Source organism: Cryptotermes secundus, unplaced genomic scaffold (genome assembly GCF_002891405.2).
Source record: "Cryptotermes secundus unplaced genomic scaffold, Csec_1.0 scaffold816, whole genome shotgun sequence".
Lineage (NCBI taxonomy): Eukaryota > Metazoa > Arthropoda > Insecta > Blattodea > Kalotermitidae > Cryptotermes > Cryptotermes secundus.
Window position 1 is genome coordinate 94,932 of NW_019724601.1, and position 25,932 is coordinate 120,863.

Genomic DNA, 25,932 nt, shown 5'->3' on the forward strand with positions numbered 1-25,932 from the left:
TCATAAAATTGCAGACATGAAAGACATACATCGTAACGAACTGAACAATAAATTTTGTTCTACTTAATTCCATTCCATTCTAAGTAGACAGTACTTCAGCTTTTCAGACAACAGTGCCAAATGGGTCTGAACAGTTGGAGCCTGGGCTAAGATTACAACTCAGATTTGACAACAGAAATATGAGCATCCATAATGTCTGGAGATGCCACAGATATTAATTTCCATCACTGTGTAAAACAGCGAAACCATACACTTCAAATTTCAGAGTTAGTAACACACATATATTCAGCAAGTCAACAAACATCATGAAAAGAATATAATAACTTTGTTAACATTAATGCATGCTTCAGTCTGGAGTGCGATAAATTTCAGAGTCTTTGACCTTCTAATCTGCTGTCATTATGTAATTCTGAACTGTGACAGAAAACTCGTGGTGACCCTGGTCTGTAACCAGGTCATGTCATGCAGGATTTATGGTGCACAAAGTTGCACTGGGGCAGATTTTCTTTGAGCACTTCAGTTTCCCCTGCTAATTCTCATTCTACCAACTGCTCCACATTCATTAATCATCCTATACAGTCTTGATACTTCCAGCATCGTTAAACAAACCACTTAAAAGAAAAAGAAAGAAAACTGAAGATACCCCAATTAGCATGACTTTTGAACTCAGCCTCAAAATGTGCATAGGTATGAGTAGCATGCAAGGGTCATGCTTCTTATAGGCAGAGTACTTAACTCATTCTCCAACCCCAAATATGGAGATAGTACGTTCCTCCAAAACTTCGGTAAATTTATAACAGATTACACACAGTCACATCCCAGAATAAAGTGATCCTCACAGTTGCCACCATAAAGACCTCAAATCTCACACAGAATTTTGTGCTAAAAACTGAATTAATGTGCAATACATTCTGTTTTTCTAAATCTCTATATTCTAGGCCAGACTTTGAATCTGCACTACCCGCCATATTTAAGTCAGTTCAGATTAGATAGAATCGTGCTTGCTGTGCTTAGAAAGATGGAAATCATCTTCAGAACTTCTCTAAAAGCATAGCGTCAAGTAAACATTCTTAAACAGCTTAAACATAAATATCTATCATATCTGCATGTTGCCCCCCTAATCCACAACTTGATGGTCTGTTGTGGTGTGATAAGGGGCCCACTTAACATGATGATTATCAGCAATGTTCAATCACTAGACCATGTCATAACTCCTGTGGTTAAATGCTAGCTTTCCACCACAGTGGCTTGAGTCCAGTCTTATGCAACTTCCCATGGGATTCATGATGGACGAAGATGCATGACAGCAGATTTCTCTCTATCTTTTCGGTTTCTCCTGTCAATCACCAGTTCACAGTTGCTCCATACTCATTTATCATGACGCCATGAGCTATGCAAATATGTCCAACCAGGCAGCACATTAGTGAATCCTCGGTCTTTAGGTTGGGGGCTTCATCTTTGACCCATCACTTGGCAGGGTACAGATTAAGGAAATTCATCAGTTAATGCCGGATCACTAAATGACCTACTGATGATGATGATGCAATCATTTTATCTGATGGAGGCAAATGGGTGAACATTGGTATCAAAGAAATAATCTCTCTCAAAGAAAACCATATAGCTTGTTTACTACAATAAGTGTTACCACAGAAATATAAGTCACATGTACATAAAGTCATGGGGTGTAGATCCTGGACACGATATGTTAACAATACATAAAATCAATAGCCATAAAAAGTCTTAAAATTCATTTACAAGTACAAAATTATGCATAAAATAAAATCATAATTAATAAGAAAAAAAGGTCGGGAGGCAATACAAATATTTTTCTTTAAAAAAATCATAACAAGTCAGTCTAAATTCTTAGTTCATTTAGAACATTTAGCAGGCTGTGTTTCTGGACCTGGCCTCTGGGTTCTGCATGAATAGAAGTATGGCAAGACACACACCCCTGCACACCCTACAACCTCTATCTGTTAGTGGACTCAACCAAAACAACTGTACATTCTGTCGAGAACAGCCAGGTCTGGAAACAGGACAATGTATCCTCATATAGCTGTCAGTATGTAGATATATAGTCAATAAATCTGTTAAGCACCATAAACAACTGATAAAACAAAATGGCTGTCTTACTTGCTCACGTAATAGTGTCACAGTCTTTTTATGATTAAATTACTGAATACAAGAGCAGTTAATAATTTTTGACTTAAAATAAAGTGGAAATGTGTACTTCAGTTTCAAGTACAGAAGATTCTTCACAGTTCTGCAGCATTTATGCAAAAGGCATCAGCAACAGGAATACAAACTGCTGAGAAGAATAAATTATTCTTCCTTTATGTGTTAACTACGTCACAAGTCATTCACAGCTCCTGACAAACAGCAGTGCTACGTCAAGCCACCCTGCAGAAAAAAAGTGGTTGGTATGTGTAAGAAATGCTTAATGAATTACGTGATTTCGGATTCTGCAATGATACCAAACAGTTTAGAGCACCACCATGATTATCATAATGTTTCACAGCTGCGCAAGAACACAAGAAATCATTTTGGATGTGTAGATATCTCAGTATAGCGAACAGGCTGTGGAGTGGATGACCATGGAACCAGAGTTTGATTTCTGATTCAGGATAGAAATTTCTCTCTTCTTCACAGTGTCTAACTTGGCTATGAGGCTCACCCAGCTTTTTATGCCGTTAAGTATCTGCGGCTCTTTCATGAGGGGTAAAGCTGACTACTTACTACCAGGTGCTGAGATTAAGAATGCATGGAACTACACCTCCACTTCCCCATACAAGTTCATGGTAAGGGACATAATTAAGCAGAGCCAACTATTTTTCCTAATGTTAGTTTCTTGTTGTGAGGTGAGACTGAGCCCACTAACTGGCCTATTTTACCAGCCCCAGATGATAGATGATGAGCGTGGAGCAGTCGGTGGACTGAGAATTGGCAGGGGAAACCGAAGTACTTGGAGAAAACTTGCCCCAGTGCCACTCTGTCCACCACAAATCCCATATGACCTGACCTGAGCTCGAACCCAGGCTGCCAAAGTGGGAAGCCAGAAACTAACAACCGCATTTTCCTAATGTAACTCCCTTGGTTGTTCTCTATAGTTCCACTTACCAAGAAATGTATTATATTTAACCATTTCTATGCAGACAGTCTTTGTGGAAATCGTTCTCCTGATTCATATTATCATAGTACAGCAAAAGTAAAGCTATTCATCTGCTTAACTAGGCACCACGCCATGAAGACGTATGCAGGAGTAGATGTATAACTCCACACATCCTTAACTTTAGCACTAGATTGAAATGAGTGCTGACCTTCATGCTTCAGCCTCCAAGGTAAGAGATAGACAGAAAGTTGGGTGGACCCCAGAACCAGTATGGATGCTGTAAAGAAAAATGAAACCTCTTGTCCCAGCCATGAAGTGACCCCCAATTCCTCAGGTGTTTGCACCATAGCCTAGCCGATATACTGAGCCACCCCGCGTCTATTCTTGTGGTAATATTTAAATTACACATATGTAGTGCCACAAATGTTTGACTGAGTGTATCGAGAGATTTTTTTCTTGTATTCAACATCAATGAATACACATAAGATACACAGCAAAAATGGTCCAATTTCAAAGCTGTGTATTTTGTTTTGAGCATAGAAAGTGGTGCAAACTGAGGCCACCACATGAGCAAGTAGGATTAGAATAGTTAAAAGATGAAAAACTGTCAGTACATTCAAGTACATAATGCAAGATCAACAATTAACAAAAACATGTCAATAAAAAATTACAGATTTTGTAACCTCCACACTGATTGTATGTTCGACGATGATGATGATGATGTGCGTTGTTTTCCAAATATGATCTTCCCACTTCTAACAATGTCAAATGTGGATAGCTGCTGATAGCTGTTTGTTGCTTTAAGTAGGCACCTTGGAAAAATATGCCGCACGGCAACCAACAAATGGGGCAAGGGAGCTTTCTTCATCTTCTGTCTTCTGCTCTTGTGACCAAGACATGGCAACCAATTATGTAACTCTCAATATCACGAATGGCACCATGTTCTCGAGGCAATAGTCACATTAGAAAAAAAGTTAAATGTCCGACCCAGACTAAAGTTGCAAATCAATACTCTTTTCATTAAAACATGAAGATTCAGCTTGTTATTGTCAGTATTGGGTTTAAGGGGATGAAAGGGGAGGGTAGGATTCATAAAAACTACAGCATCTTGTTTGTTTCTTCTAACATGTGTTCACATCACTGTCATTTAAAATACTGTCCTCTTTTTTGTTCCTTTTCTAATGTACTCTCGAGTTGCCTACATTTTCTGGTACGACACAATTACACAAACAACCACTTCTCTACAACACACTCTCATGCACACTCGCGAGTCAATAACGCTCCTCCAGGCAGTGGGCGGGCAGTGGGCTGGGGCCGGACGGGCACTAGCGTCAGTTCGCATAGTGATCGAAGGAGCCCAGGTACTCGAGGGCGGCTCGGTAACAAAACTGATATTGATCCTGAAATGGAGGCATCACAATGTATACAGTTTACATTACAGGTTGAAGAATTTTTAAAAATTTGGTAGCAAGTTGGACAATTTGGCTGGTAATTAAATTGAAACAATATTTTTATGTGCCTTGCTGTGGTTTTCACCTTTGACAGGCCTGCAAAATTACTTTCTTTCTGTTGCCATGATGTTTGCCCTAACCACATGTGGCCAGGCATACGATAACTGACGATAAAATTGATTAGCAAGATTAACTGCTATGACTTACTAATTATGTTGATCTCAACTTCTTTCAATGTTGTTCCTCTGTGACACAGATGACAGAATGCAAATGCTAAAACTCCAAAAGTCAACTCTTAAATGAGTGAGCAATAAAAAAATTATGAAATAAAGAATAAATAATGTTCAGAAGTATGATCTTCTGTGGGGGGGTTGTAATACTGTGTGCTTTGGACAGAGCCTGACATTTCAGAGGAACACACTACTGTGCTGCTCGCTAAGCCTGCCGCCTGCTTCTGATGGTTTCTAGCTTGGCTAACTCTTTGACCCTGAAGATGGAGGCAATAAGTTGCTCTGAAACGTTTGGCTGTCTCCTAACTACACAGCATTACATCCCAGAAGACTGTATTCCTCACAGTCACTGCTGTGAGGGCCTCAAACCCAATACAAGAAATGTTAACCATGATGTCTCTTACTCATGCCCTTAATGCTTGGACTCGTATATGAGCATTTACCTCTGTCTGGACCATAGCTGGGCGCTGTGTGCGCAGGATGCGTACAGTCTGGAACACATCCACAACTCCTTCATATTGCATGCGCTCCAATACTATGCTTAACGTGATAAACACGCCTGTGCGGCCCACACCAGCACTAAAACAAGCACACCCAAAATCATATTCATAACTCAATATTAATTGTTGTAACTCCATTTATTATTAATATAAAGTCCATTTGAATTTCAATATGAAATTGTTATAAACAAACAGTCAAAAACACCTGATATCAATAACTTGCTCATTTCTGGATATACAGCTACATTTATACTAAGATATTAAGCTTGACAGAATAATATCATGCACTAAGCAATGTTGCTACCTAGAGGCAATGCTTTTTCGCAAATGCCGTCTTTAAAATTAATATAACACTTTGTTGTTGATACCTAACCTCTCATTTCCTTAAACATGCAACACAGCATCACAAAATCTATTATCTAGTTCACAATTAAACGAAAGAAATGCATTTCTTCCAGCCAGAAATGACCAGCTATAACAGCCAGTGGTTCAGTGAAGGTGCAAAAAAAAAAAAAAAAAAATGCTGACAGTTACATACCTGCAATGGACAGTAATAGGGCCATCTTGACCAAACTGCTCCTTTGTCTTGTGAACCTGTCCGATGAAGTCTATAAATCCATCACCAGATTTGGGCACTCCCTGTTCTGGCCAGTCAATAAACTGGAACTGACGAACGGTGCGTGAGCTGCCATCTCGTGCATCTGTCACTTTGAATTCGCGCAGGATGTACTGTGGCATGTTGTACTCAGCAATCGGATCCACTACGAAGCACTGGTACCTCACTGAGCGGTCGCTGGGCCAGTACTGGTGGCACTTCTCCTGCAAAGGATATATCCATGTGAATATGCTATTATAAAAGGACATAAATCAATTGATGGATAAAGATAACAGTGGACTGATAGCCGATTGGACGAGGTTTTTAACATGTATAAATGGGACAGGAACCCTAACAACAGAATTAATGGAACATATGTGAACATGGAAATATTACACTGATATCTAAAAGGATTCAGTTTTGTAATGTCTGTAAGAGATATTAACAGGCTTAATAATTGGGGGAGGGGAGAAGGTTGCTGATGAAGATGATAAAATGAGAAAACAGTGAAGAGAGAATAAGAGCAAAAATATTTGAGAATTTAAATATATATATATATTGGAAGATAACAAAATAACAGAATAGGAGTATAGGCACATTTTAAGAACAAACAGAGAATCCTAGAGTAGTCTTTGAACATGAAAGTGAAAGAAAAAAGCACAAGATGAAGATGGAAACAAAATGACAGGAAATATACCAGGCAGAGGGAAGAACATGGGGGAAAATTGAACAAGCATATCTACATTCATATTTCCTGTTTGTTGAAAATGTTGGATGCTACAGTTCAATACGTCTAATGCAGAGAATGAACAAATGGAGTTTGTGTACAACGGCTAGAGAGAACCATTTCAATCCTTCAGTTGTTTTAACAGAGATCTACAAATGTGTGGCCACTTGCAGCACAAAATAATACATGATCAGTCACTGACATATGAAAAAGCGCGGTGGTTCAAGTTATAATTCAAGAAACGAAAAAGGGGGGAGGGGGTCCTATTCAAGACTAATTAAAATAAAATAGTGTGAACAAATTATAGATACAGCACCAATCTTTAACATTTGAAATGGAAAACATTTTTATGTGCACTAAATCAATCAAACTAAATAATTCATTTATATAAAACTTAGGTATATTTTATATACCTTGCATGAATTTCATTCAGATCCATAAAGGCATTAATTTTTACTATTTTTGTACCTTCTAGCATTTACAGGTCCGAGGCTTTGTGTTCATTTTTGTAACATAATGATTTTTGATGGTGAGGAGTTGTTAGCCCCACGCCCAACCCCCAAGCTGGAGGGCCACCCCTTGTTGGCTGTCCACGACTGCTTATTCAATATATTCACAGCTTCCCTCCAAAACTGGAGGGCATCTCCTCCATCCGCAACCTGAGTATGTGCCATGCCGTGGTGACAGGGACCCCATAGACTAAGGGTGTTTGAGAACAGGGTGCTGAGGAGAATATTTGGACCGAAGAGAGATGAAGTGACGGGAGGTTGGAGAAAGCTGCATAATGTGGAGCTTCATAACTTGTACTCTTCTCCAAGTATAGTTGGAATGGTCAAGTCGAGGAATGCGTATAGGATACTGGTGGGAAAGCCAGAAGGAAAGAGACCACAGGGAAGATCAAGGCATAGGTGGGTGGACAATATTAGAATGGATCTTAGAGAGATAGAATGGGATGGTATGAACTGGATAAATCTGGCTCAGGATAGGGACCAGTGGAGGGCTCTTGTGAACATGGATATGAACCTTCGGGTTCCATAAAATGCTGGGAAATTCTTGAGTAGCTGCAGAATTGGCGGCTCCTCCAGAAGGGCTCAGCTCCATGAGTAAGTAAGTAAGTAAGTAAGTAAGCAAGCATTTACAGGTTCAATCTGCTATATTCTTTTTGGAAATCTCTGCAATAATATACTTTCCTCTAAAGTAGAAAATATTTTGCTTGCTCCACATTCAAACCTAAAAGTTCAATGTGGACATTGTCATAACCAGAAGCTACACATTTGGCAGACAGGACCTTAATAAAGGAGAAATCATCTCCTGCGCTGGGGGGTGCACAAAGGGCACTTACCCTTCCCATTTCCTTCAGTTTCGTAAGCATAACAACAATAGTTGAATTGTGTTCCCATAGCATCCGCCAGAAGTCCTCGGTGGTATCAAGCAGAGGGCCCTGTGTTGCGATGTAGGCGGCTCGGTACCGGTAACCGTCTATAAAACTGGCATTTATGTAATCTGAGCCCTCAATGGCACGTACAGGTGTCAGACACACCCGTGTTGACTCAAATGGCAAGATGTGTACCAGTCTGTTCTTATGCTTGTTGCACGGCAAGTTTGCGCTGATGAACCGGGTGGAGTCTGCTTTGATGTTAGACAGTTTCTGTAACAGAGAAATCCAGCACCTGCCCTGCTAATCATTTCCGCTTACATGACTCTATTATTTGATTTTGCATCGAGGTAAAGGTAATGATGTTCCTGTATTTACGGTGGTGGGAGTGGGGGTACAGGTCTATGTATTCTTAACCCTGACACTAGACACAGGAGAATGACCAGCTTCACTCTGCAGCTACTTTATACCCTGGAGCCAGTTTGGATGTTGTGGGGGAGGAAATCTTTCCCCAGCCATGAATTAAACTCTGTGGCCTTTAGTCAGCAAGCAAACTAAACAGACCAAGCGATAACCACTTGTCGGCGAAGTTAGTGAGAACTTTTGCTGATAGAAGGTGTTGCGTGATCAGTGCAAAGGATTCCCACAGCCATTAATCTCGGTTTTCTAGACTGGAACCACTACTTTTCCATTCAAGTAGCTCCTCAATTATCCTCATGAGGCTGAGTGGACCCCATTCCTCACCCACTACTTCACAGAAAATCTGCCATGAATTAAACCACAATTATCAAGTTCTCCAGGCTGTGGCCTATACTAACTGAGCTACCCTAGCCCTTATTTGATTTTCTTTTCCAAAATAAATACACAAAATCAAACATTTCAAAGACCATAAAATTATCAGGAAGCACTCTCACTGGTTTTCTGATAAATCAACTGTTTCAACTTTCATTCCATAACACCTCAGAGCCATCCAGCCATCAAAGTATGATAATGACTGAAGGTTACACGGCACAAGACATGCCAGTCAGAGTCTCAGGAGTACAAGAGGAGACAGGGCTCTGTCCAGGAGCAGAGAGCAGCGAAAATTAATCACAAAATGGTATGGATGCACTCTGTGACATCTTAAAAAATTATAGAAAAATGTGACCACTAGTGAGACCAAGAACTAGATGACAGAAGACAAGTGAGAGGAAATATAAAGAGAACAGTGGGGAAGGAAAAGACATGGGTACAAGAAGATGAATATGGGAGGACAAAGAAGGAAGATGAAGGTTGTTGCATGAGGACAGAGTAGAAATGCATACGAATGAATTAATGAATGGTAACTCGCAAAAATTAACAAGAGAATATGAAACATATTCCTGACCTTGAACTCAAGTTCCATCCCAGTGATGTTCTCTCCAACCTCAGGGTGCATCAGTTTTTGGATGTGGGTGTGCAAATTGCGGGCAGCGACCTCAGTGTTGCCACAGATCACAGCTTCAAGCAATGCATCATGGATGAATATGTACTGGTCCTCCGTCTATACATAACAAAATTTCTCATTAGTTCAGTAAGGTATGAAATTAACTTGTCAGTTCATATAAATGGGTGAAGATAACACCTGAGGTTCTCATAATGGTGTCCATGAAGATTCCTCTTAAATGTGACACTGTGTAGTCTGGTAGAAGTTTAATGATGTTTCAGAGGAATGTGCTGCCTCCATGTTCAGTTTAGAAAAGCTACTCTGAAAATGGACACAGCATGTTCCTCCAAAATGTCGGCGCGCTTGTGCCAGACTACACAGCATCTCAAATATATATGGACTGAAATGTGAAGAGAATAATTTGTTTCGTATTCAGTGAATATAAGAAGTTTATATAAGAAAAGAGTATTACATTTCTATTTCATTAAATCTTAATAGTTTGTACTGAAATAGGGGATTTCCCGCCACCTGGCCACATTTAAAACCTGATGTTTTCATATACATTGCGCTACCTCCAGCTATATAATAACTTTTTGATAAAGAATTGATACCTTTATATAATCTATTGACTGATGGTAGCATAAACTTTCAAGAAGTTCCTACTAATGCCACAAGATGCCAGAGGAAGCAATCAATAATGGGAAAGACTCACTACTTCTGTCATTGGACATGAAAGGCCATTGGATAGGATGTTTACAGGAGAAGTTCCATGAATTCTGTCTCAACACTGGTGCAGAAAACAGCATCAATTCCTTCAACAAGTGCTACAGGAATAGCAGAACATATCTTCTGGGAGTGCCCCTGGCCAATGAAGGAGCTGAATTGATTAATATAAAAATAAAAAAGTAAAGCTATCCCTGTAACAGGCCGTGGAGGCCCATAGGGTTGTGAGATGTTGAGGGTCCCACATTATCTAGACAATCGGCTCACAGATGGCAGTAAGGTTGTCAGCCTTACACGCCGGTTGTGCTTTACTCCTCAGGAAAATTATTTAATTAATTCCTGGTACTCATTTCTGTTAGAGGCTGAGTCGACCCCAGGGCCGTAGTGCAGCTGGAAGGGTTAGGCCAACTGAAAAAATCCAATGACCTCATCAGGACTTGAACCCACGACCTTCTGGCTTGTAGCATAGCCCCTCAACCAACTACACTACTGCGTGCCCCTGAATTGATTAATATACTCATTAAAAATAGCAAAACCAAAATTTGTTATTTGGCAGAAGTGTTCAAAACAAAATCTGTGGGAAGTCAAGCCCAACGAGTTAAAATTCATAAACGACATTCTAAAGTATATGTAGACATACACTAAGTACAGTAACTGATTAATTTCATGGATATAGCAGATAAGACTAAGCAGTAAATAAGGAAATTATAAAGGTGTCAAAACTTGTTAATTCTAATTCAGAGTCTAAAGATTGTACAAATATAGAACATACCACTAAAGAGAGCAAATGCATGTGCAGGATAGGAAGGCAACTTGTATAAGATGTGAAGGCTGGATGGACAAAACCTAGGCCCTTTTCTGTGTACTTTTTGTAGTCTAACAAATAAGAGCAGAGCTTCTTGTGAAGCAAATCGGCAATACATCTCTATGTTAAGGAGGTGTTTCAGCGGTGTGAAAGAGACTCCTGTACAAATATAAATGCAACATTTTCCTTCAATCTGATTCCTAAAATTACAGAAAATTCTGATAAGAGTATTTCACCTGAACCATGTAGTTACGTTGCGCTCTGAGGCAAGTTACATGACCATAGATGTCAATCATCTTCTCATGACGCATCCTCTCCAGCATTGAGTCAATAACAATAAAACAACCTGTCCGCCCAACACCAGCGCTGTAAACACATGTTAACAATATTATCCCTATACCAATATAAATGTAGGACATGCAAGGCATCTATCATGTGGACTCATTCAAAATAATAATAAAACAATCTTAACAAGCACCTAACAGAAAGAATAACAACTATAATGGTCTATAAACACAGACTGATCCAGCGTGATGCTATAGACTGACCATCTATCAATTTAACAAACAAACAAAAAACTAAACCAACCAAACTGCACAGGAATGTTCCATTGTATTCATGGAAATATCAAGGAATAATGATCCTTGAAAATACCAACTGACATGGCATCACAGGACACTGATCCTAACACTTAAACTACATTCTTTCTTCAATATGAAAGATAAAAACTTTCACATCCAAACAAAATAACAGACAAAATTACAGTTTTGTATGCTGTGATCCTTAGGATCTTAGGTAAAAGATATATATATATATAAAAGATTTAAAGTAACTGAGTCATGTGACACTGGACCCGTTTACTGGTGCAAACTTCTGGACAGGCATAAAGCCCACCTCAGTTGCCAAGATACTGAGAAAGTAGGTAAAACTTTCAAAAATTTAAAAATCATTTTCCTTGTTAGATACGAGGTTCTTGTAGCAGTAACTATGAGTCTTCAGGCATGTGACACTGTGCAGTCTGGTAGCAGCTCACCAAAGTTTCAGAAGAATGTATTGTCTCCATTTTCAAGGAAGCAGAGATGCAAAACAAGCACCAACAAGAAGCACACATCAAACAGGTAGTTCAGGTATAGGACTGGCAAGGAACTCAGAGAGAACAAACAATAGCAAGGGGCAGAGTATTTGCTAGAGGAATGGGAGAAGGCAGGAGAAAATTGTTACAATCAAATATACCAATATCTCCTATACACGTGCCACTCTTCTCCTGCCTCTTCCATTCCCACCGTTATTAAAAAATATGTCCCTTTTCAGGGCCAGCATTAGTTACTCTGCTTCTTGTGTCTACTGACTCCCTCTGAGCTTCTGCTCAAGTCTACATCTGAACCAAGTTTGATACAGATGATTCACATGCTTTGCAGCTTGCTGGTTGCCTGCTTATCTTACTTTCTGAGCTTGAAGACGAAGGCAGGTTGCTATTCTGAAACAGCTCTCATCTTCTCCTGCACTTGATGGCATCACTTCCCAGAACACACTCACTTTCTGTTTGACCTACTGAGATATACTTTTGTGTCTGGTGATTCTGAACATGTCAGCATTCTGTACACTCATCTGTTTGTATCTACTCAGAAATAAATTAATAAAATGGCAAGCTGTTAGATGAGGCATGGCGTTAAGTGAGTTTCCTGTGCACCTGTTGGCTTGGATTGGAGCCCATAAGCAAGAATCTGCTTTCATAAATTCCATCAATTCTACAAACCAGGTGCAAGTTATTTGGTAGGGCATGAGCTCTGAGGTGTGTGACAATGACAGACCTAATTATATTGTATATACAGGCCAATGATATTGAAATAGAACTCAAGCAGTCAAGACATTGAGCTTTGCTTCCCCCTCCCCCCCNGCTGGCAAAGTTGCTGCATGTCTCAAGGCCATAGCTCGTATCTCACTGAACCTACCATATATCATACCTTGCATAAGCAACCTTATGGAAGGACAGTTATTGTAAGTACGAAGGCTTAAAATTTTCAAACATTATGTGCCATGAAAGGTGCACATGTTGAAGTTGTTTACCATTTTACAGTATTGATTCTATACGTAATAAAGCTTTCCGAGATATGCTTTCATATTCTGTGAGCAGTTTTATTTCGTTATCTCCGGTTTGAAAATTATAGGCCATGGGAACCCCAACAATAAAGTACAATCACCCTGTACTATAAGTATCATTAAAAATAGGAGGCAGTAACTTTGTGACATTGACATAAAGGTCTATGTCACTCAATGATGATGAGGGACACTTGTTCTTGCAGCTGACAGTGCACAAAATTAATCTGTTGACACTGACCTGCAATGAACGACCATTGGGCCTGCATCAGGGGGGTTCATGTTGCGAACACGACGTAGGAACTGCAGGAACGGAGCAGGGTGATCGGGCACACCATGGTCAGGCCAAGCTGTGAACTGGAACTGTTTTACCTCCCGTCGTTCTGAATAGCCAAACTGCAACATACAAATTTGATATGGATGTATTCAAAGAAATGAAGCAGCACTAAACACAAATCATTCTACAACCAACTTTAATTCTTTATTTTTTATGAGGGGCTGATGTGTATTTGTATTTCACTGCTAAACGGTAATATTTACTAACAAGAACTGAAAGTTGTGCCCACAGAGGCAACACATTTTAGAACCATATTCTTTGTGATTCTGCATAAGTTAATGGTTTTGATGTTTGTTTATTAGACATACAAATATAATGTCACAGACTTATTTGTTATTTTATTGCATTTAGCACAGACAGTCATGTCATCATTAGAAACTTAATGTTTCAGAGATCTCCTACAATCTCACATCTTGAAGACAGACACTGAGGAGATACGTGAAATTCTGATTTTCAATGTAACAATGGCAAGGCTGGTTGCCAGAAAAGATTTTAATGTATTTACTTACAGGGACAGCTTCAGATCTTCCTGGATTCTATTTTCCACACTTGACGCAAACCAGAACTGTCACACCAGAAACCTCGTTGAACACATAGGACTTTGCTTCCATAAGGTTACCTCCTAAAGGTACAATGTACCCTCATAGAGGTTTTAGATGCAGTGTGGTTTAATATAAATGTATCTGTATTTCTATAACCTTTCAGATAACTGATGTTGTGTACGTTTGAAGAAGTCTGATTTTACAATTTCTCATTACATTTCTAAGAGGCATTGTGTTATTAATAAATAGAAGACAGTAGAGAAAGAATGGACATACACTGACAAGAGAAGGACAAAGAGAAATGGGAAGGCACATGGCAGCTATCATCAGTGGAAACTTCAACTGAAGATGACGATGATACACTTCCAGCTTACATAAAGAATGAAAGTAGAAAATAATTAATGACCTTGTGAATCTGAAAGGTTCGTATGCAGTACGTTGCTAGCTCCTGGACATCAGTAATAGTGACAGTCATCGCTCCATAAGTGTCAGTTCCTCTTGTGGGCCAATACTGGTCACATTTTATGCGTGTTCTTTCCTCAAGTTTTGTCATCATCACTATAGTGGCCGATCGCAGCTCCCAACACATCCGCCAGAAGTCAGCAAATGTATCTTGAAGAGGACCCTGACACAAAACCATATCAAATGTGGTCAGATGTTATGACGAGGCAGAAGGTATACAGACAAAATATTGACAATACCTGGATTACTAACTAACCTAACCAATTATGGTACAATAGGCCAGAAGTGGCCATAGTACAAGGGACTTAGTCCAACCCCAGTAGCAATAAAAAAGAGAACCTAACCAATTAACTAACTAAGAGACTGGCAAAGAAAATGATAGGCAAAACAATAGATTAAATGGCTGACTGACTGAATAACAAATTAACTAGCTACAGTAAACTCCCCATTACCCAGTGTGTATGGCGAATGGGGTGTACTGATTACATGAATCTCTTATTTACATGAGAAAAATTCTTAAGAAACCTGGTACAAAGTAAAAAAAAATAAGTTTGTGGTTTAATGCTTGTCTGGGGGTCTTCCTAGGTGACATAGCAGATTGATGGGTTGAATTTTGGATACATATTGTAATGGCACCTGCAGGCATACAAATGGTAAATTATCTTTGAAATTTTTGCCAGTTGGATGAGAATTCAGATGCTTTGATACTAGATAACCTGAAATTTACTTTTCATGACACAATTGAGTCGTCCTGCAGAAACTAACAGTGGCTCAGCTAGACAACATCTATTACATTTTTTACAGAATCCAAAAGCTCACTACAGTATTGCAAGAGCCACCAACTTGTGCCTCTTCTGAGCCAGATGAGTCCAGTTCACATCCCCATAAAATTTTAATTAAAAATCATTTCAATATTATCCTCCCACCTATGCCTAGGTCTTCCCAATATACTCTTCTTTTTGGGTTTTTGACTATGATTCTGCATGCATTTATTGTCTCTCACATGCTTGCTACATGCACTACTAATCTTATCCTCTGTGATTTAGTCATCATAATAATAACTGGTGAAGAGTACAAATCATGAAGCTCCTCATTATGTAATTCACTCCATCCCTTGTTGCTTCCTCTTTCTTTGGACCAAATATTTACAATGACCCTCTTCTGTGAATATAACAGATCAAGATTCATACAAAAAAAAAAGTACAGAACTGTAATCTTTCTTATTTTGGACTCTATCCATCGTCTGGTATATATGACAAAAAACCACATTTCGGAGACTGGATCTGTCTCTGTCCTCAGGTGGATGGGGCAAGATATACCTACTCAGTTGGGCCCATTAGAAAGAGCTAGTCAATCAATATAATAATCCTGTCTATTTTAATGAAAAGATTAAAATAAACAGAAGTACTAGATTACCTGTTTCTACATTTTCAGTTAGGAGACAAGGAATGGATGATGTCCAGCATCATTACAGTATAACAAAAATCCCTACAAGGCATCACAGCTTTCTAACTTATGACTTATTGTGTAGTTCATACAGTTTTCTCAAGGAAATCTGATATGCAGTACTCACCTGGGTAGCAACATATGCATTGTGTTTCCGGTAACCATCGCAGTAGTTGGCATTAATGTAGTCTGAACCAAGGATACCATCCACAGGCTGTAGAATAACCCTTGAATGATCATAAGCAATAACATTGGCATAACGGTTCTTCGGCTTATTAACCTCCATGTTGGAGTGGTCCCATGTAAACTGTTGGCCAGGTTCAATAGACTGCAGACAAAATTTAAAACATGCAAATGAATTTATATATTAAATAGCCTGTGTGCGATAAACATAATCTACAACTTCTTTACTTGAAGTCTGCATGCCTTTCCTATAGCACATCATCTCCAATATCAATGAATAGCACTCACTGTCTTCTGAAATGTGGTTACCATGTACTCTAGCAAAAGTTTGGAAAAACGTACTCTCTGCATATTGGGGGTCAAAAATAAAGCCAATCATGCTGCTTGACCAAAACAAATGGTAAACTTCTGCCAGACCTTGTAAGATATGAGGTTCTCGCAGCAGTGGTTATGAAGAGTCATCTTCTGGGACATAAAAATGTGTAATGTGTTGAAAGTCAATTGATATTTCAGAGGAATATGTCGCCTCCATCTTCAGGGTTGATGAATATGCCATATGCAAGAAACTAGCATGAAGCAAGTAATGGGTAGCAATGCTTGCTACCTCTTTCATGGTGGTTTCTTGCTTGGCTTATTCTCTGGCCCCGAAGATGGAGGTAACATGTTCCTTGGAAAGTCTGGCTGACTCTTAATGGGCTATATGGAAATATATTCCAGAAGGCAGAGCTTTTCTGCCATCAGACTATGAGGGAGTCAGTAAATAGACCACAAATGGAAGTAGAACAGCTGTAATGAATGCAACAGTTTTGGTATGTGTATCACTAGGTAGCAGCACAGTCCAGCTTCAAAACAGTCTAGTTAGCAGAGACGCGTGCACATGTTCAGAGGCTGGTTTCAGTAGTCAACATGGTGACCATGCCTGATGAGTATACTAGCGAAAAGCAGCTTTCTCATGTGAGTCTTTTGTGGGCAAAAGGTCTCAATGCAAAGGATATCCACAAAGAAATGTTTCCTCTTTACGGCGGGATGTGTCTGTCGTGTAAAGTGGTTCACAACTCGGTCGAGAAACTCTCTCAAGGACGTTCAAAAGTCACAAATTATGAAATGGAGGTGCGGATGTGGCCGACACAACAGTCAAAAGACTTCTGACTTCTATGCTACGGGTTCTGATGCACCGGTAAAGTGATGGGGCAAGTGTATCAGTGTTGGTGGAGACTATGTTGAGAAATAAATGTTTTTTTCCCCCAAGTTTGAATATAACATTTTCCATTTCTGACCTATTTACTGACTCTCTCTTGTACATTGCATCACACCCCAGAACATATTACTCATCAAAGCAACTAGCAAGAAAACCTCAAATCCATCTCCGATGTCCTTCAAACCTGAGAATAAACATCAGTTTGAACTATGACATTCAAAAGAGGGAATTCCGTTACATACCTCGTATTCCTGCGAGAACTTGAGGTTATCGCTGGCCTTGAGTCGCTCGATATGATTGGATAATTCAGAAATAGGGATGGGCGGATGTGAGATCATGCCAGGAGTTTGGAAGTTGAGACGCCGCATCTCGACTGGATCGGTTGGTGCATGGCTAGTCCCAATGTCAGCAGCCATTAGCGGGCGAGTTACGGCAGCCTGATCAGGTGCCTTGCATGGCTGTCTGCGTCTGAACAACACAATACAGAGGTGACATACATCAGTTTCATGTAACAGCAATTTCTATTGTTTTTACTTAACTGTTATTGTTTTCCCAGCATTTCTTTACAAAAATAACAAAAACAAATAATTGCTACAACCTATCATCAGATATTTGTTGATGTTGACCTGCTCTTGCATGTGGGCAGCATTTCCAACATTTTGGAAGTACATGCCCCCTCCTTTGGGGTCAAAGGAGGGGGCAGAACCTATGAAGCATCAGCACATCTGCAACTTCGACACAGTGCAAAGACCCAAGAGCAGAGTGAGTGAGAACAATGAACTACCATAAAACTCTATGAACAAATGAACACTTACTTCTTTATAATGAAGAGTATAATCAAACACATGGATACTAAGAGAGCAGCGATGATTGGTCCAATAACCCACATCATAGTAGCCTCTTCTTTGTTTTTGTCTACTGAGACTTCTGGGTCTACAGGTACATCAGGGTTCGGTCGTTTTGGGGGATCACCTGGGGGAACTTCACGCATGTCCAGAGACAGGTGTTCTGAGAACGGACTTGATGTGTACAGGTGCTGGAACAGGCACAGTATATGTTCAAACTCCAGAGAGAAAAGAACTGTCATTAAGTCATAAGAAACCTGACAAAGAGAGAAAAAAGAAACTCTGGGAAACAGGCAAAAAGAAATGTAACTTTTAAAATGGGAGGTTGTAAGTCCTATCTTTGCAATAAAAATTAATTTTATCGAAATTGGATGCATTTTTTTTCTAAGCAAAACCGAGCTTTATATTCTTGAAATTTGGCACACATGCAGTGGAGCATTTTTCACTATTGGTTGATTTTCGATTATAGTTGTTTACTTGTGTAACTCTGCAGTGTAGAAATGAGTTACTGAGATGCAATAAAGTTTTATTTGGTGAACTGCCATGTTAATATGGAGTTCGTGTTTTGTGTTTTGGAGACTGTGTTTGTCTCTGCCATGAGAGGCTGACGTGTTACAGCATACCACTCACCACCTCACTCCACCTACTGTTCCTGGGACATCCAAAGGCATACTATGTGGTATAAAAACAATATTCAGATCTAACACTTATCATATCAACCTGTGACATGTTGGAGGCTGATCACTTCACTATATACAAACTGTCAAAGCTTCAGATCATGCAGAGTACATGACATAAAATTAAGGCATGTTAGGTTGCTCTGCAGTGAACCATACTGCTCGTATGTACCTTCTGTGGGGTGTCTACGACGGCCCGAACAAAGATACGATACTTTTTGCCACGTTCCAGTTTGCGATTTGTAAAACCCTCAATTACTTCGCCACTTCCAATATGGAAGGTGTAGGGGATGTTACGTTGTGGAAACTTGGCAGCAATGTATGGTGCATTCTCTCTCTCTTGCTTGTTCCCTTTGTTTGCGATCAGCTGAAAAGAGAGCAATCCACGTGGACAGTAGAACAGCGTAGGAAATATGACAGATGTATAAAATGACAGAACTTTACAGAAAATAAACTGAACATAATATTTAAATAAAAGATTTTAGAAATTTAATTTTTCATTTGCTACGGAATATTTATTGTCGTGGTTTACTTTACATTTCTCTCAATATCAAGACTACAATGTCAAATGGCGAGGTAATTGCTGAACTGGAGAGCATCTGGGAGGAAGCTGTCATGGCCCAATCAACATGTCTGTAGGGGATGAGGAAGTGACGAAAAACCTCAGTTGGGATAGCTCCTGTCCTAGCCATAGATCTGAAGTGAACATATCCAAAATATGTTACTTCTCTATACCAGCCAATCGCTAATATGGTACAGTGAATCCAATATAAATATATTGTAGTGTGTGTAGTCCTGTTGCTAGGTAACAATCACAAACAAACAGGTTCCCATGGCAATGAATCAACAGGCAACAACAGAGGAACTGTTGGAAGCAGTGTTTCCTTTGGTCAGCACCAAGGCCATTGCTATGCAATGACACAGAAAACAAATCTCTGTGGCAACAAAGCCAGGCACAGCAATAGAAGAGCTGTGTTTTCTGTTAATTCATGCTCAGGGTCTACAAGCGGGATGAAGTTTAGAGCTCAGTTCAGTTGGAAGGGAGGTGCCATTCAGAGAGGACTTGAGCATGGAAGAAGAGGAACAGCCATTGTTCAAGCTGTTACCAGGCAACAGTAAAGACATTGCATGCTGGAAAAGACTTAGCACGTGCTCTAGCAATTTGTAAAGTGTGGAAGTCGGTGACTGCGCTATAATTAAGTGTAGGCACACATCGTGTCTTAAAAGTGGTCAATAAATTCAATCTCCAAACCAAAACCACATTGAAAGTCACTCAGAAGCGTGACAATATAAATTCAGATTTCCCTGTCATAATGATGAACTGCAAGGAATGCAGAAATAAGATATCTGTCTGTTTTAAGCTATTATTCCAACATTTGCCTGAAGGAAATTGTGGGGGGTGGGAACTCCATGAGGACAGCTTCTCTCCAGGCAGACATTGAAACTCCAGATGTCTTTACAGAACTGTTAGGCTTATTTTGGATTCTATCCATCGTCTGGTATATATAAGACAAAAAACCACGTTTCGGAGACTGGATCTGTCTCCATCCTCAGGTGGATGGGGCAGGATAGACCTACTAGGCCTTCTACATACCAGACGATGGATAGAGTCCAAATCAAGCCTAACAGTTCTGTACAGCATACACCATCACCAGAATCCTTTAAAGTCTATTCAGATGTCTTGCATACCAAGGATAACTGTCATTATACTCTTTAAATTCAGAATGACTGATGGGGCCAAACGTGTGGAAAATGTGCTCGTGACATGTATCACCAAACAGTGTGCTCAAGTCCATGGTATTTTTATTTTATATATGCTTTGCCTGGGGAACAGGTATCTTGACTGTGGTTCCTGCGGTTTACCCTCAGTCTCTTCAGGCAAATGCTGGTACTGTACCGCTAATTAAGCCACAACTGCTCCTTTCCAAATCCTTCCCAATGCATTATTTACTACTCATCTTATCATTCAAAGTTACACAGTACAGACTACTGATAAAAAAGTAAAGCTATCCCTGTACCAGGCTGTGAAGGCCCATAGAGTTATGAGACGTTGAGGGCCCCACATCATCTAGACAATCGGCTCAAAGATGGTGGTAAGGTTGTCAGCCCTACGCACCGGCTGCGCTTTACTCCCCAGGAAAATTATTTAATTAATTCCTGGTACTCATTTCTGTCAGAGGCTGAGTAAACCCCAGGGCCTAGTGCGGCTGGAAGGATTAGGTCAACTGGAAAAAATCCAATGACCTCATCAGTACTTGAACCCATGACCTTCCAGCTTGTAGCATAGCACCTCAACCACTATGCTACCGTGTGCCCCAACAGACTACTGATTACATCCTTAAATAAATCACGAACACAGCCGAACTTGCCTCTTCAGTAAGAAACTGATCTGGATTTTTCTGGTCATTCAGCTTATCTTCTGGAACCACAATAAGGTAATAGTGACTGATGGGGCCATATTCCTCTGATGCCTGGGGCAATATCACTTGAATTTCTGCACTTTTTACAACTCCATAAAAGTCCGGTTTTACCATAGGCTGAGGAGCTGAAAATATTCAAAGAACATTTCATTAATTCCCTGACAACTTAAACCTTTGATTGCCAAGCACAGTCACAGAACTACCTGCTAAAAGGGCCAAAAATCTTTGGGGGTAAATGTAGTTTCATATAAAAATTAACAATACTTATATGACCTTCAAATAACCACATGTACAAAACTTATAAAAACTTGTTCTTTCCTACAAAGACCAGTATGTAACATCTGATGTCATCTATTGAGAGAAATTCTGTACTAACTGATGATGAACAATGAACTGATCTCTTTGGCTGTGGTGGTTTTAATGCAGGTACTCCAAGCTGATTTAATCAACCTGTAGTATGCAAAAGGGTTAGATCTGTGAAATATTCCCACAGATATACATCATAATAATATTCTTTCTGCCTGAAGAATACCATTTGTGATATTAATGTGTCAAATACAGGATAGAAGAAGATGGTACACAGGATTGCCCATTATCACCAATGCAGTTTAACATACATACAGAACACACCAAGTAATGCTATACATTTGATGATGCCCAAGATGTGCTTGGAACTTCAGAAGATGAATTACAGAGAAGTACTCATAAACTTGGTATCATAGCAATGAGATATGACATGGATATATCATAGGATAATGCTGAGGTTTTGGTGCTTGGAGGTAACAGGAAAGAGTGCGATCATGTGCAACATAACAGAACAAGTTAAATATCTGAGTCACTCAGGATTCCAAATAAGCTGGACAAAAAATCACAACTTGGATTGAAAATTATGAAAGTTCCAGTATTATGCTAGCATCTAGGGGAGATTCATTTCTCCTGGGATACAGTATAAGTTCACTGTTCTGTAGGTGTGACGTGACATCTCCCAGCACCAGTTTTCCTTATAGCATACGTAGTTTTTTTAATATACTCATCTTCATATTCCAATCAGTTCAATTACTGGCACAATATGGAACCCTACTCTCAGAGGTTCACCCATCCCTACCAATCCAGGGCAAGGAAGCTTCTTTACCACACAGTACAATGGACACTTAGAGAAAAAAATCCATAAATAAAAGCTTTTAATATTTTGAAAGTCCTTGCAGTACTTACTCTGTTATATTATTTGGAGGGCTGAACACTGATAGCACAATAAATGGAAGGAACTGAAGCAGCGGAAATGCGCTGTTCATAAGCAGAAGAAGGGTACCAACTTCTGAACAAGAGACACATAATGATGACAAGGTAGAGACAACCTTCCTGTTATCCATAAATAAGAAATACCAAGAAAACTGCTATGAACTTCTTGGACTTGAGGTTCTCATGGTGATGACTACCAGGAGTAGCATCTTCTCAAATGTGATGCTGTGTAGTCTGGTACTGCCTCCATAATCAGGGTCAGAAAATAAGTCAAATCAGCACAAAGCAAACAGCATGGGGATTACTCAATTCCATCTAGTACAGTTAAGAACGCACAGAGATATACCTCCACTTTGGATCACTGAATAAAGCTCCAACACCAGTTCATATAGCATACACAAAAGTCACTGACCTGCCATCTGTGTAGTTACTGTTATCTTAGTGGGGGGGCGATATTGGTGGTCTGATGGGATGGCGCTGACATTCACATTATACGTTGTGAACGGGGATAGTTCATTGATCGTGTGGCTGAGAACAGTTGGTTCCAGCATTATTATGCGACGGAGAATATTTTGCTTCTGTGTGATGCCTTGTGAGTCCACAAATTCCTTCAGTGCATCAAATGAAATCTGGAAGATAAGATACAATTGCTCTGGCTTTACAACGAAACCTGTATGCTTACAGAGCCACTAACTGCACTAACTGCAGAAAAAAGGCAGTTCAGGGAAAATGGCAAATAACTGAACTTATCTCCAGTATTCAGATTACATTCTTCTGGGATATGACACCGTGTAGTCTGGTAGACAGGTACTAACACTTCGAATGAATCCATATTTCCACTTCCACAGTTGACGGGTGATTCTGACTGCTGTCAGACGATGCAGGTGTTCGTGAAACGCTAATATCTATCTACCAGACAACATGGTGTCACATCCCAGAAGAACATAATCTTAATACTCACTGCTGTGAAAACAGTAAATCTCTCTGGCATTAAGTCCACACATATACAAATGCACTGATATATGTCATCATGTAATTCATGCAGGACAATTTCTTATTGTGATATATGGGGAGAATATGCATCTGTATTAGCGCAATATCAATTGAGAATTCAACAGAATGTCTCATCATTTGTTATATTAACTTCTTCCATTTTTTTCCTGTATTCCTTTCCAGTCATACATGTTATTCACTGATGTGTTTGAATTCAGTGCTTATATCATTTCCCATGAATAACACACATAAACAGCCATTCATAAACCATTACCTTTATACAGTATATTACTATTCAAATATGAACATCAGAATATTAGTAATACTCACAGAATAGACACCATACACTGAAACAAAAGACTTCTATCTCCTTTGTGACTTACCATGTAACTTATGTTCACATAACAAGTTAATGTTCGACAGTTCGTTGTAATTATAACCTAAAATTGTGTAATAACAATCACAGATCTCATATTTAAAAGAACTTTTATATATATAGAAGGATATGTCAGGAATTCCTTACTTACATATGAAAAATTACATCAACAATAAATATTAGCTAAATTGGAGTTGGGGTTCACATGGCACTGGGTTGTAATGCCACATAGTTTTGTGAGAGCTTGATGTTTGAGATGAACATATTGCCCCCGTCTTTTTAGATGAAGGCAAGGAACCAGAATAAGCATGCAGCAAGTGGAGCTCTCTGCAAGTTACATGGTGTTACAATGCAGAATACTATACTCTTCAATATTAGCTTTGAAGTTACAAGTACTTGACACTTGTGAAACACAATGCTGAAAACTGTTTAGCGAGACTTTGCTCTTCACTACAGTTCTTATTTTTTTTTATATAAAACTGCATTTTTTTAAAATGGCTCCTATTTATGCCCTTAGATGGTGAGGATAAGAAAAGATTCATTATCTGTGAGTCTCCTGGATATAGTTACCCTCATTTCATGCAATAATATAATCACTAACAGATCACTAAATCTACAGGAAACTAAGAAGACCTAATTAGCATCATGACACATAATTACAGCAGCAAGCATGTTAATATGTTAACATAAACCAATGCCAGGATGAATGATTAAGGTTCTTGTTTCATAATTTGGAGGTCCCAGATCCCGGCCATGCTCACTGAGTTTCTCATGGTTCCCTTTACTACTTCCATACAAATGCCAGAACAGTAACTCAAATGAAGCCATTAACTGCTTCCTTCAACATCCTCTCCAATTCATGAATCATCCTATAACCTGACACTATACACACCCCCCCATGGTATGACTCTTCATTAATCACAAGGACAAAAATGCTTTTAACCGACAGCACTGTTAACCCTCTGATTACCATACCCTGCCAGAAATGCCAAGGCTGCTTTGGGGTAAATGCAATAGCACTGAAAAAACATGACCATTTCCTCAAATGACCTTCAAACAAGAGCAGGCATAGTACATGTGAAAGCCTGTTAATTCCTCTGAATATCAGTATGTCATTTTTGATGCTGCCTACTCAGAGAAATTCTTAACCAGTGAATAATAATGAGCTGATCTCTTTGGATGTGACAATTTTAATGCAACTACCTCAGGCAAATCTAATTGGTATGTAGTGTGCTAATGGTTAAATAAAGTAATATTTCAGAAAACTTTGTAATGGAGATATAACACACCTTATAGTTGATGGGATTCAATCTAATTGGTGGGGACCATGAGAGAGTCATACTGTGAGTGTTTACGTCATGGGCTCGAAGATTCAGGGGCACATCCTCAGGTTTCACTTTAACAGTGACTTTCTCAGAGAGACGCCCAAGGCCTGTTTTTGTCCGTGCAGCAACTGCAATAGCATATTGAGCATATTTCTCCAGGTTGACCAGATCGGCTGATTCAGTAACACTCACAATCTTCTGCTGCCATTCATCAAGATCTTCCACTGCAGTCATAGTGTAGAAAATCTGAAATATTGAACATGTGAGTCAGGTTTTGCAAGGCCTCAACATCACCTAGAAGATTCATAATATGAATTCTGGTTCCTACTTACCTGCATCAGCTGGTAATTTTGTAGAAATACACACTGGGACATCTGAGAAAAACACACTATAAAATACTTCCTTAACTACATAATTAATGTTCAACCATCAATCTTTAATCTTACTCTTTCTAATGAAATTTTTTATTCATAACTAATTAGTAGAAGTCTTATCAATTTAACTATTTAACAGGAGTAAGCAAAAGAGAGTTAAAGGGTGCGATATTTCAAGCTGTACCTTAATCAGATTTTCAATATTACGTACTAATATATAATCACCTTGTAACCAACAACTTTGCTTCTGCTGGGTACTGGTTCCCACCACACCTCAACACTCTGATCAGATGTTGCAACAGCCTGGACGCTCATAGGTGCGCGCACAATGTCCCTCTCTGTGTGCACTGTGATCTTCTCACTGTAGGGGCCTGCACCTTGACTTGTGTGCGCTCTTACACGAAACACATAGTCTGTGTTTTCTTCCAGATTTGTGAACACAGCCTGAAACATACATGTACAGTCAAAAGAGTTTCTGAACCACTCATGAAATTCCTA

The 25,932-nt window shown here is 39.4% G+C and overlaps 1 protein-coding gene across 4 annotated transcripts in view; it reads right to left on the minus strand.

The window, feature by feature from the left end:
• Window positions 1-4,236: 4,236 nt before the first annotated feature.
• The window catches only part of LOC111862442 (tyrosine-protein phosphatase Lar), an 805,060-nt gene continuing 783,364 nt past the window's right edge, over window positions 4,237-25,932 (minus strand). For all 4 annotated transcript variants that reach the window (XM_023847834.2, XM_023847833.2, XM_033750665.1 and 1 more), the window contains 16 exons: window positions 25,660-25,878; window positions 25,025-25,306; window positions 22,779-22,995; window positions 21,077-21,252; window positions 18,880-19,074; window positions 18,001-18,221; window positions 17,428-17,653; window positions 15,932-16,132; window positions 14,303-14,521; window positions 13,259-13,413; window positions 11,157-11,286; window positions 9,354-9,509; window positions 7,955-8,260; window positions 5,829-6,109; window positions 5,234-5,369; window positions 4,237-4,509 (listed from right to left, as the gene is read on the minus strand). In XM_023847834.2, the coding sequence (XP_023703602.1) occupies window positions 4,441-4,509; window positions 5,234-5,369; window positions 5,829-6,109; window positions 7,955-8,260; window positions 9,354-9,509; window positions 11,157-11,286; window positions 13,259-13,413; window positions 14,303-14,521; window positions 15,932-16,132; window positions 17,428-17,653; window positions 18,001-18,221; window positions 18,880-19,074; window positions 21,077-21,252; window positions 22,779-22,995; window positions 25,025-25,306; window positions 25,660-25,878 (3,189 nt within the window). In that variant the 3' untranslated portion in view covers window positions 4,237-4,440. The remainder of the gene's footprint in view (window positions 4,510-5,233; window positions 5,370-5,828; window positions 6,110-7,954; window positions 8,261-9,353; window positions 9,510-11,156; window positions 11,287-13,258; window positions 13,414-14,302; window positions 14,522-15,931; window positions 16,133-17,427; window positions 17,654-18,000; window positions 18,222-18,879; window positions 19,075-21,076; window positions 21,253-22,778; window positions 22,996-25,024; window positions 25,307-25,659; window positions 25,879-25,932) is intronic.